Raw genomic sequence first — 12,097 nt, forward strand, 5'->3', positions numbered from 1 at the left:
ACTTTGCTTGATGTAAGATCGCATCTACTATTCGGAAGTTACCCCATTGAAGTTTACATTTATAAGGGTTAAGGATTTAGGATATGGACGTGCCAATGATCAAATGAGAAAATTCCACTCGGGTGATCTCATTGGTCAACTGTCTTTCGATGACGAGCGAATCAGAGTTGTGCGTCACTAGTACTTTCAAGAAACGCTCTCACTTCGCAAGCTAGCACCCTAAAAATGGCTTGCATCAACGAACTTGGAAAGTAGCTAGCTAGGGTCAAAATCATACAAAGTTAGCAGCAAAAGAGTTTTACTGTCACCCCAGAAGTTTACTCTGACATTTAGCTTTTCAAATGGCGATTTAAAGCCGCCCCCCATATTTAGCTATCGTCTAGAGATACCTAAAGTTACGTTAGCCAAGTACAGTAAACAAACAAGGGACTGAACTCGGCACAGGTAGCTATGTGACTTTCTCATTTATAGATACCGGTACAATCTGGTAAATCGAAACTACCAGCATCGAACTGAAACAATACGTTCAATGTTCGCTTGGTCATTGTCAGCCAAATGACGATACTAGCTAAATGGGAACGTTTTCTAGCTAGCTAACGTTACTATTTAGTTTGGACAGCTTGCTAGCTAGCAATAATGTGGGTTGTGGGTCATTGTAACGTTATATCTGTAAATTCTGTAGTAAACTTGTTATAAAAGGCGATATTTGATGCAACAAGTTTTCGGGGGATTGTTTGCCGCCAGAGTTTTTCAAATGCCTATTGACAATTTCAACCTATTTTTCTTTCCCTCTTATTTCAATGCAAGCCATGGCAGATGAAAGCACAACGTTCTGTGCCAATTGGTAAGTGTGAATATTCAGGGAAGTTGAGGGACAATGTGGATAAATGCACATTAGGGCTCTTTCCATCTCATTCTTTATTTCTCTCCCACTCTCTAGTCAGCATGACATTCCAGAGGCTAATTTCACTACTCATGAGATTCACTGTTGCCGGAATATTGCTCTCTGTGAGGTGTGCCAAGAGCCAGTGCCCCGTTCAGATCTTAAGCAGCACAAGGAGCAGGAGCATATGCAGGTACAGTGCTAAACATGGAGAGGGCGGGAGGTGGTTAGGCTAGTCATAAGTTAGCATATTCAAAGCTTGGGAGACATCCCTAAGTTGCTGTACACCTGTTGCAAAGGAGGCTTCAAACTTTTTCTTTAAATTTCAGGTGAAATGTAAGTGTGGTTTAAAGGTTGAGAAAAGCCATATCGAATCCCACCAGGTATGTGAAACTTGTATCAGGATGGAGACCTCATCTACCTGACGTGATGGTCATGTATTACAAATTCAACTGAGACATGGCTTTTATCTGACCTCTCTTTTTCAGAGCTCTGACTGCAATCAGCGGATGGTGCCATGTCAGTACTGTGACCTGGAGGTGGTTTTCAGTCAGTCTAAGGAGCATGAGGATTATTGTGGTACGCGCACAGAGCCCTGTCCATTCTGCATGTGCAATGTAATGTTGAGGGAGCAGGCTGTCCACCCAACCTGTTGTGGTAGCCTCACGCCTCCTCAAGAAAGGAACAACAGCCGGGCAAGTCACAGCCCAGCAGAACCCCAGTCCCCAGGAGCCTGGTTTGAAGCCTACTCCATCCGTAACCTGTTGAGGGCCAAGGAGGGAGGAGGCCACAAGAAAAACAACGCCAGTGCATCTGAACGCAGGGCCCTACCACGGCCCCTGGAGGCCAGAGTGCACAACAGCACCCGGGGGCAAGTGGGCCTGGGAGGAAGGGGGGACATTGCCCCGAGGAATACAGACTTCAGCCACTGTACGTCAGCCAATGGCTCATACAAAGTGTTCAAGCTTTTCTTGTCCCTTTTACATTTTATATTCTGGTATTGACAAACTTCCCTGGCCTATATTAAAGTGGAACATTGTTTAATTTGAATATTTTTTTTGTGTGCTTTGTAAAAGCATCTCACTTGTGTTTTTACCTCCTCAGTGCTGGAACAGGAAGTATCAGTGATGGCCAACAACAATTACAGCATGGCATCATTGGCATGGCCTGCAGGCCAATCACTAGGAGAGGACTCTGCCAACCTGGACTACCTCCTGGCCCTCAGCCTGCAGAGTGATGGGGACACTGGGGATTTAGGGGGAGGAGAGGGGGCCTTGTGGACAGATGTCTGGGACCACAAACTTGGAAGGATGTCCAACACCGGCTCCCTCATCTCGCCCATCTCTGCCCCAAACAACTACCAACATATCACCACAGGCACCAATACAGACCTTGACCAGACAGGTGAGGTACTATACAAAATACCACTTATTGTCCCAGTTTGTTTTCATGTGAGAATTATTTTCTGTTACAGTATGTTGCCCTCCTCTGCCTTTTACATTTTGACATTTCCACCCCTCTTCTGAATAAATCTTGTTTTCTACAGTATCCATTATTCCTTTGCTCTTTTTCTCCTATTTAGACACCATGTTGCCCTGTGAGTTCTGTGAGGATCTGTTTCCTGAAGTGGACCTCATTTTACACCAGGTTAGAAGGATCTTTTGACTCTTAGCCTACAAGTCAGGCTAACTCAATGGCGGCTGAGTCTGACGAGACCTGGGAATAAATGTCCTTTATAGGCTGCATCAGTTAGTTATAAACTCAGCCCCCCTTATTTCCTTCCTGTGGATGTTGTTTTTCTTTTGTTCACTCCCTCTGGTCTAATTTCCTAGTTTTCCCTCCTGATAACAGTTCATACTTGGTCACCGTTCATTTTGTCTTGCACTTGGTATTAGGATTTGGTGATGTCAACCTTTGTCCTATTGTGATTATGTACTTATAAAACGTGATGTACGATGGTATTTCTCCCTTTTGATTCAGAGGGGTTGTGTTAAATGGGGAAAACACATTTCAGTTTAATGCATTGTTGTGCAACTGACTAGGCATCTGCTTTGTCCCCCAAAAATACATTCTACAAAAATAAAAACAGCTGAAACCACAGTAATGCTATCATGTGAAATCACATGCTACAACTGGATGAATCAGGAAGAAAGATAATGTTATTGAAAGCCTTGGCAGAGGCGAAGTGCAGGCAAATATTTTCTAATATCCCTTTCTGGTGGAGCGTGTGTGTCTGTCTCATGCACATGATGGAGCAAAGTGACAGTCAACTGATAATGCACAGGCGGTCTTACCTTAGTGAGTTAGGTTGGGCCGACGATGTCTCAGGGATTTCTTTGAAGGTCTTTGTCTCTAGAGGTGGACAATGTGTGATAGCAGTGCAGCAATAGTAGCTCTCTTTGTGCTATCACTCTTTCTTTCATCACTTCATCAGATGTGTTTTTTTCCATAGGGATTTTACCCTATGACAAACAGTCAGTATACAACAAGCTATTGCTCACTTATACACTTTAGTCATATCATTGTAAAGCTTAGATTCATCAGGCACATTTTTCAGAACTTCGACCTCTGTTAAATATCATAATTACCTGTTATAAATGGATTTAAAAAGCAAACCATGATCCCTTTTCAACTTTGTTTGACAAGTGGAAATTATATAGATACACTACCTTTCAAAACTTTGGGGTCACAGAAATGTCCTTGTTTTTAAATAACTTTTTTTTTGTCTATTTAAAATAACATCAAATTGATCAGAAATACAGTGTAGACATTGTTAATGTTGTAAATTGTAGCTGGAAACGACAGATTTTTTAAAATGGAATATATAGGCGTGCAGTGGCCCATTATCAGAAACCATCACTCCTGTGTTCCAATAGCACGTTGTGTTGGCTAATCCAGGTTTATAATTTAAAAAGGCTAATTGATCATTAGAAAACCCTTTTGCAATTATGTTAGCACAGCTGAAAGCTTGTGCTGATTGAAGAAGCAATGAAACTGGCCTCCTTAAGACTAGTTGAGTATCTGGTGCATCAGCATCTGTGGGTTCGATTACAGGCTCAAAATGGCCAGAAACAAAGTACTTTCTTCTGAAACTCGTCAGTCTATTCTTGTTCTGAGAAATTAAGGCTATTCCATGTGAAAAATTGCCAAGAAACTGAAGATCTTGTACAACGCTGTGTACCACTCCCTTCACAGAACAGCGCAAACTGGCTCTAACCAGAATAGAAAGAGTGGGAGGCCCCAGTGCACAACTGAGCAAGAGAACAAGGACAAGCCTTCATTTCTCATCATAGTGATGTAGAAAACACAACCATGTGTGCCAAATATATAAAGATTATTCACAGAAATGTGTTAATGTTCCCAGAAAGCTATCTGAATCACTGATTTCTGAAAATGCTACGATCAACAATTGCAATATTTAATCTTCAACCATGGTAAATGAATACGTACATGTGAATAGTCATGGATGTGATTTGATTAAAATGACATACGATGTAGCTGTTTTCAGTATGAGGACTATACTGTGCATTCGGAAAGTATCCAGACCCCTTCACTTCTTCCACATTTTGTTACGTTACAGCCTTATTCTAATATGGATAAAAAATCTAAAAAATCTGAATCAATCTATACACAAAACCCCCTAATAACAAACTAAATACACGTTTTTAGATATTTTTGCAAATGTATTAAAAATGCCAAATACAGTCCCTTTACTGTGAAACTCAAAATTGAGCTCTGGTGTGTCCTGTTTCCATTTATCATCCTTGAGATGTTTCTACAACTTGATTGGAGTCCACCTGTGGTAAATTCAATTGATTGGACATGATTTGGAAAGGCGCACACCAGTCAATATAAGGTCCCACAGTTGACAGCGGATGTCAGAGCCAAAACTAAGTCATGAGGTCGAAGGAATTGTTAGAGGAGCTCCGAGACAGGATGGTGTTGAGGCACAGATCTGAGGATGGGTACCAAAACATTTCTGCAGCATTGAAGGTCCCCAAGAACAGTGGCCTCCATCATTCTTAAATGGAAGAAGTTCGGAACCACCAAGACCCTTCCTAGAGCTGGCAGCGCGGCCAAACTGAGCAATCGTGAGAGAAGGGCCTTGGTCAGGGAAGTGACCAAGAACCTGATGGTCACTCTGACAGAGTTCATCTGTGTAGATGGTTGTCCTTTTGGAAGGTTCTCCCATCTCTGCAGCACTCCACCAATCAGACCTTTATGATACAGTGGCCCGGCGGAAGCCACTCAGTAAAAGGCATGTGACAGCCTGTTTGGGGTTTGCCAAAAGGCACCTACAGGACACTCAGACCATGAGCAACAAGATTCTCTGGTTTGAGGAAACCAAGATTAAACTCTTCGGCCTGAATGCCAAGTGTCACGTCTGGAGGAAACCTGGCACCCCTCATCACCTGGCCAATACCATCCCAACAGTGAAGCATGGTGTTAGTAGCATGGTGTTGGTAGCATCATGCTGTGTGGATGTTTTTCAGTGGCAGGATCAAGGCAAAGATGAAAGGAGCAAAGTACAGAGATCCTTGATGGGTCTTAGACTGGGTCTAAGGTTCTCCTTCCCATAGGACAACTTCCCTGAGCACACAGCCAAGACAACATAGGAGTCGCTTTGGGACAAGTCTCTGAATGTCCTTGAGTGGTCCAGCCAGAGCCTGGACTTGAACCCGATCGGACATCTCTGGAGAGAGCTGAAAATTGCTACGCAGTGACACTCCCATCCAACCTGACAGAGCTTGAGATGACCTGCAGAGAAGAATGGGAGGAACTCCACATACAGGTGTGTGACGCTTGTAGTGTCATACCCAAGAAGACTCAAGGCTGTAATCACTGCCAAATGTGCTTCAACAAAGTACTGAGTAAAGTGTCTGAATACTTATGTAAATGTAATATTTCAGTTTTTTATTTTTAATACATTTGCAAACATTTCTAAGCCTGTTTTTGCTTTGTCATTATGGGTTATTGTATAGATTTGAATCAATTTTAGAATTAGTCTGTAACGTAACAAAGTGTGGGGAAAAGTGAAGGGGCCTGAATTCTTATCGAATGCACTGTATACCAAACACCTTACATTCCATTACAGTGTAGTAAAATCCAATGTTGTGCCTGTTGGCTTATTACATTACTTTTAGTATTCTATTAATGGACCAATCTGCTTTGGCCCCATAGTAAGAACTTTAATGAACTACATATAATAGTTTGTTGCTCACATCAGGTGAAAACGAATTGGCATTCCAATAGAATTTTACATTGTAATTTATTTAGCAAGTGTCTAGTCCTCTACTATCGTTGTTGCACTGCAATCACACATTTTCCAACTCTATGGACATAAAAAAAATTGTGGGCCCAAGTGAGCCTGATGACCCACATTTGTGGGTTTGGCTCATGGACTATTATAAATCATGGTCTGGATAGAAGTAAAGTCTACGGTCTTCAGAACTGGATAATTGCTTTGCATCATCCTCTTCTCTTAAAGGAGAATTTACCCAAAATCAAATAACTCCAAAGGGATTTCATACATTGAAACTATTTCAGTGGAGTTTGCCCTCTCTCCCTGTAGTGCTGTATTGAAATGGCTGCAAAAACGGGACTTGTGACCTTGCTCTGCTCCGTTGCCAGTGAATTTTATGTTTCAGAAATCTGCAAAATGTGGACAAATTCGTTTTATTGAAAGTGCACGGCCGAATGAGCTATTTTTGTCATGTGCTATCGCTTTTGAGCCACTAAAGGTGTACTTTTCCACCTAAATCGTTTGCAGTGTAATGCTCATCTGCACTGTCATGGGGAGACACTGCTACGTAGAAATATCACAATATGTCCTTATGTGGAGCTTGAAGAGAAGGGGGGAGAAGGAGCTGGAACGAAAGTTGATTTTTAAATTAGGTATCCAATCTGGATTTATGGGGACAGAACCAAAGGATCCTAAAAGATAGGGAGAGAGTAGGGGAGAGAGCAAACTCCACTGAACTAGTTTCAATGTATGGAATCACTTGGGAGTTTCTGGATTTTGGGTAAACTTCTCCTTTAATGGGCATAAAGCTGTGATTGAGAGTAGCCTAAGCCATTCGACTTCTTTTTGAAAGCGGCAACCTTAAGCTATTAGAATATTTGGGAAATAGGCTACTGTTCATTAATTTAATACTCCTAATAGGAGGATAGGTTATTGGCCTCGCTTGGTGGGATTCTTCTGCACTGCACGGACAATTCCTGTCTTAATAAGCTTAAACTTAATAAAACGTATCATTTCATTTTTCTATAGGCCAATATTATATTGTTTTTCCTCTCATTATTAGTCCCCTGACTGCCTTACGTAAGGCAGTCAGGGGACTAATAATGAGAGGAAAAACAATATAATATTTAGGCTATTAATACAACTTTTTGCGATGGGTATCTGTTACATTCATTCATTGTTTAATCGGTAGAGAAAGCATGCATGCACAAAACAATGAAAACCTAGCCCAAAGTCATATTAATATCAAATGGAGAGACAAGGGAATATAGCCTACTTTTTAAAAAAAACAGTTAGGCACAAGGGTAAATCCACTTGAATTCAATCACTTTTTGACAGCACCCCTTTTGATTTGAGCAAAACCTTCGATACATATTTTCCCATTGTAGAAGTCCTCAGAAAAGGACCTTTTGGGCTTGACTGCCAAAACATTCAGGAAATAAAGGTGCTCAAAGTTTACTTATTTTGCATACCATACCATGAGACATCCATGTACCTTTATCTCATTAATGTTTTTGCATTCAGGTCCAAAACGTCCCTTTATGACCACTCTTTCTATGGGTAAACGTATGCAAAGTTTTAAAATCAAGTTATTCTGACAAAAAGGGATTGAATTCAAATGGATTGTGTCTGTTCTAAAACAAATTCTCGGTTTCAGCTATAAGGCCCATGCACCCGAGAGAGACAATATTTTCTGACTGGACATTTTGCGCCTCCCTGTCTAGCCTATATTCCTCTATTCTGTAGGCCTATATAACATGTGCTATTTATTGAAATAGGACTAGGCAGATTACTCAGAATGTCACTTGTGTGCTGCCCTTGCCAGTCAAGTTCAAATAGGATAAACTATTGTTCGTCACATCACGATGTCGTCACCATCGACGATGCCTGTCAATCATCGTCGATAGACGATACTATCGTAATATCACTCAACCCTACTTGGTATCCCACCCCCACACCTTTTTAAATGCACAATTATGTAACGTCGATAGTTATGGTGGAATGCCACAATATGTAAATGTTTAGAAAATGACTAACAGTTCTATCTGAGGGCTGATTTGATAGTGTGGATCATGTGGTAATTACCTGAGGGGAGGTAGCTAGCCACCTGATCTATCTGGTGAGCAGAAATACATTTTCCCACCATGGCTGTCTTTGTCTTTCAGACTGGCTGTAGTCCAGCCTCAGCCTTTGCATCTTTCAGCAAGCGTCCTCCATCTCCACGCTATGATGACAGGATTGCTAGGGGTGCTGTTGGTCTTCTGCACATACCACCTGACACCCCTAGCTTCCCCACCTTGCCCCTTTCAGTCTCCCCGCTCTCCTACAGTTCACCTGCCAGTCCACTAGAGGGGGACGTGGTTATTCCCTGTGAGTTCTGTGGCGTGGCCCTGGCGGAGGCCGTTGTCTTTCACCACCAGGTAGGCCTATGTTATTTGCTCTGCAAGATGTAGTACTGTAAGAACTGAAGATCATTATCAAAGAGTGTATGCCAATAATTTTGAAAAGTCCTTAGTCACAATACAAATGAGGGAGAAAAGTCATTTTGACGGGTAGAAAATCGGGTAACTTTGCTCCTATACCTGTGTATTAACATGGTAATTACTTAAGTATTATTGCACTAACATGTTGCTCCATAGTAATTTCCTAGTAATCGAGTAGAGCATGACACTTTTTTTTTACAGGATAAGTGTGACCTCCGACCCTGCTCTGTTCACTCAGTGGATAAGGTCAGCAAAGTGTCGTTTCAGAAACCATCTCTTCCTCCAAAAGAGAGCTGTGGACAGAACTCCCCTGAGGTGCAGAGGAGACTCAAGCACCAATGTAAGACACTGAACCCCATGTTCACCAATGCTCAATCATTTTTAACAAAGTCAATGTTGCTTGGGTGACATCTATCCACCTATGTTTTATTTTATTAAAATGTTATTTTACAAGGTAGGTTGATTGAAAACACATTCTCATTTACAGCAATGACATGGGGCATAGTTGCAGGGGAAAGGGGGGAGATGAATAAGTCAATTGGAAGCTGGGGGTGATAAGGTGGCTATGATGGTATGAGGGCCAGATTGGGAATTTATCCAGGACACCAGGGTTAACACCCCTTCTCTTACTATAAATGCAATGGGATTTTTAGTGACCACAGAGAGTCAGGACACCTGTTTAACATCCCATCCAAAAGACTGCACCCTACACAGGGTAATGTACCAATTACTGCCATAGTGTATTGGGATATATTTTTTTAGACCATAGGAATGAGTGCCTCCTACTGGCCCTCCAACACCACATCCAGCAGCATCTAGGCTCCCATCTCGGGACCAACTCTGCTTTGCTTCAGACAAGGCAGCAGTGGGATGCAGGGTGGTATGCTGCTATGTATAATTTGTATATCAAATTCAGAGAGACTGACTAATTTTGTGTGTGTGTACTCGCTTGCATCTAAAGTGGACTCCTTGAGTGGGCTGGACAGAGAGAGGCCCCTGGTGCGAAGCCCAAACGAATGGCAGAGAGACCACAGTGGGCTGCCCATTACAGGGAAGATCTCAAACTGTGATCCCCAGGTGAAGAACAGACTCCAGCATGGCAGAGAGGCAGATGGAGGCCACTCACTTTTCAGTGAAGGCCACAAATCCAACTCTGCAGCAGCTGTGGGGTAAGAACAATGACATACCTTCCATAATGTAATTTTAACAAACAATTTGTTTTGGTACAAAAACGTAATTTAAAATGGTTTGGAAACCTAATATCTGGATTATGTTTTGTGTTACAGAATTAGTGTTAAGCGTTTTCTTTAGTATAATATAGGGATGGTAATTAAAGGATGTAACGATTCACCAATACACATCGCTCCCTGGTTCAAATGTTTAATATATGAGTGCACATGTGGGAGCCCAAACCGATCCACATTAAGCATGCATCGGTTAGAGAAAAATGACTCAAACTTTACAAATCGCCTATTTACCAATGTTTTTAACTCATTGTTTTATTCCAAAAATACCTCTTATCTGTTGTGACTGAATTGATGCCGCCTTCAGTTCAGTAGCCTATCGAACGTTCATGCATGTTCTGCATATGACTGTCAGATAACAACTGTGTGCATTGTGCAGGAGACACAGCTGCTCGTGCAAACGAGAGGTAGACCTATCCCCTGTTCTAATATCTGACACTTCAGCATTCAGATGCGTGTACAATGGCTTTCACAATGTCAAATGATAGGCTTTATTAGTTACAACCTATGTAGTTTGCTGGGTCATTGTTACCGAATGCACAGTAGAAAGTTGTTTTACCGGAGTTGTGTAGTTTACCAGAGTGGATGCAACGCACATTCAATTGATGATTGGGGTTTTAAATCATTCAGATTTTATTTAGATTGTTCAGGTTCACCATAAATAATTTTGGTAGATTTGCTTTAAACAGTTAGTGTATTTGGTCATTTTTACGTAATTTCATAAAGGACAGCAATCATTTCGCATTCATTGGTTGAAGCGGTAAAAATGGTCTAAACCATTCGCTTTCAAAAGGGGGGTAAAATCCCAAACTACATTGCTAAATGCCATGCTGATTTCTAAATATAAATATAAATATTGACATAGTAGTAGTTCAGCATTTTCAATCTGTTAAAAATGACAAGTTAATCAGTGGTGATTGGGATCTCAGATAATGATAATGCTTCCAAATTAAATAAAATATTTTGCCTCTATCCACCAGGCCACCCCTAAGAGAAAATAATGGGGGAAGAAGGAATGCAGGGCCATCAAAGGTAAACAAACAATCATTGTTTCTTTAGAGCTTCTATGGGGGTCATCTTTTAAGTAAATTTGAATGTTTTCTGTGACCACATTCATTTTTAGGTGCCTAAGAAGCAAAACAAAGAACAGGACGAGGAGTGAGGTTGAGACTGTCGATGGGAAGAGCACCAGGCAATCACCAAATGCTTTTTGTGTGAGCTGTGGTCTGTCACACTAAAAGTGGTGTTTCTGGCTGACAACATTGAAGACACCTCCGAGGTCTCACCATGCTTAGGTTGGTGTTTAACACTGATGCCCAACTGCGCAGCAGATTACGTGGTGCGCAACCAGTGGTTGAATCAATCCAATATAGTTGCCTGTATGTGTGTCGGTATGTATCAGTCGCTCTACCTTAAAAAAAAAAAAAAGTATAAACAGTCAAACTGACATTTTTGTGATTCCAATATTTTGTTATAACTTTAAGCTTATTGTAATCCTTTCAGTTTTAAACTTTTAATATAAATTGTATAGAATCTAAAACCGACCTTATTATACTCTTGAAAAAACTATGTAAAGAAAAAAAAATGTATATGTAAGACATCTTGAAGCGCCACAAAGTAATTGTACTGTTCTCTGAATAAGGGAAAATCAATGACAAATAAATACATTATCTAAGCATTATTTGTATTTCAGACTGCACCTATAAGTGTTTTTATTAAAATACACTGATGTCATCTTCATACTTTTAATAAATCCTAATATTGATGCATATGTGCTTGTTGATCACTCTTAATGTAAAAGAATGTTCTCAATACAAAGTATGTATTCATCACATGGCCATCCTAGAATTGTAATAGGCTAAAATGCTTTGAAACCTACACATATCACCTACACATATCACATTGGTTACTGCAGTATGACCAGAGAGTGAGATTTGCAGAGATTCAAAATTAGTACTTGGTCAATGGTCCTCTCTTTTCCCCACCTGTAAAAGTATAGTTTGCAGACCATTGGCATTCATTTCTTCAGTTCAGTGTTGGCTGTATCCCTCATTCAGTAGGTTAAACAATCTCAATTATACTGAACAAAAATATAATATAACATGCAACTATTTAAAAGATTCGACTGAGTTAGAGTTCATAAGGAAATTAGTCAGTTGAAATAAATTCATTAGGCTCTAATCTATGGACTGTATATGACTGAGAATACAGATATCTTAACAAATAAAAGGGTAGGAGCATGGAT

At 40.8% G+C, this 12,097-nt stretch overlaps 1 protein-coding gene across 1 annotated transcript; it reads left to right on the forward strand.

Annotated features, from left to right (window-relative positions):
- The first annotated feature begins 142 nt into the window (after window positions 1-142).
- LOC118393243 (TRAF-type zinc finger domain-containing protein 1-like) lies at window positions 143-11,623 on the forward strand. Its single transcript, XM_035785732.2, has 12 exons — window positions 143-444; window positions 808-844; window positions 941-1,076; window positions 1,213-1,266; window positions 1,372-1,813; window positions 1,988-2,287; window positions 2,466-2,530; window positions 8,291-8,545; window positions 8,810-8,948; window positions 9,570-9,777; window positions 10,833-10,884; window positions 10,976-11,623. The coding sequence occupies exons 2-12, from the start codon at window positions 810-812 to the stop codon at window positions 11,012-11,014; spliced, it is 1,725 nt and encodes a 574-aa protein (XP_035641625.1). The 5' UTR covers window positions 143-444; window positions 808-809; the 3' UTR covers window positions 11,015-11,623.
- Window positions 11,624-12,097: the final 474 nt, after the last annotated feature.

Source organism: Oncorhynchus keta, chromosome 14 (genome assembly GCF_023373465.1).
Source record: "Oncorhynchus keta strain PuntledgeMale-10-30-2019 chromosome 14, Oket_V2, whole genome shotgun sequence".
NCBI classification, from domain to species: Eukaryota; Metazoa; Chordata; class Actinopteri; order Salmoniformes; family Salmonidae; genus Oncorhynchus; species Oncorhynchus keta.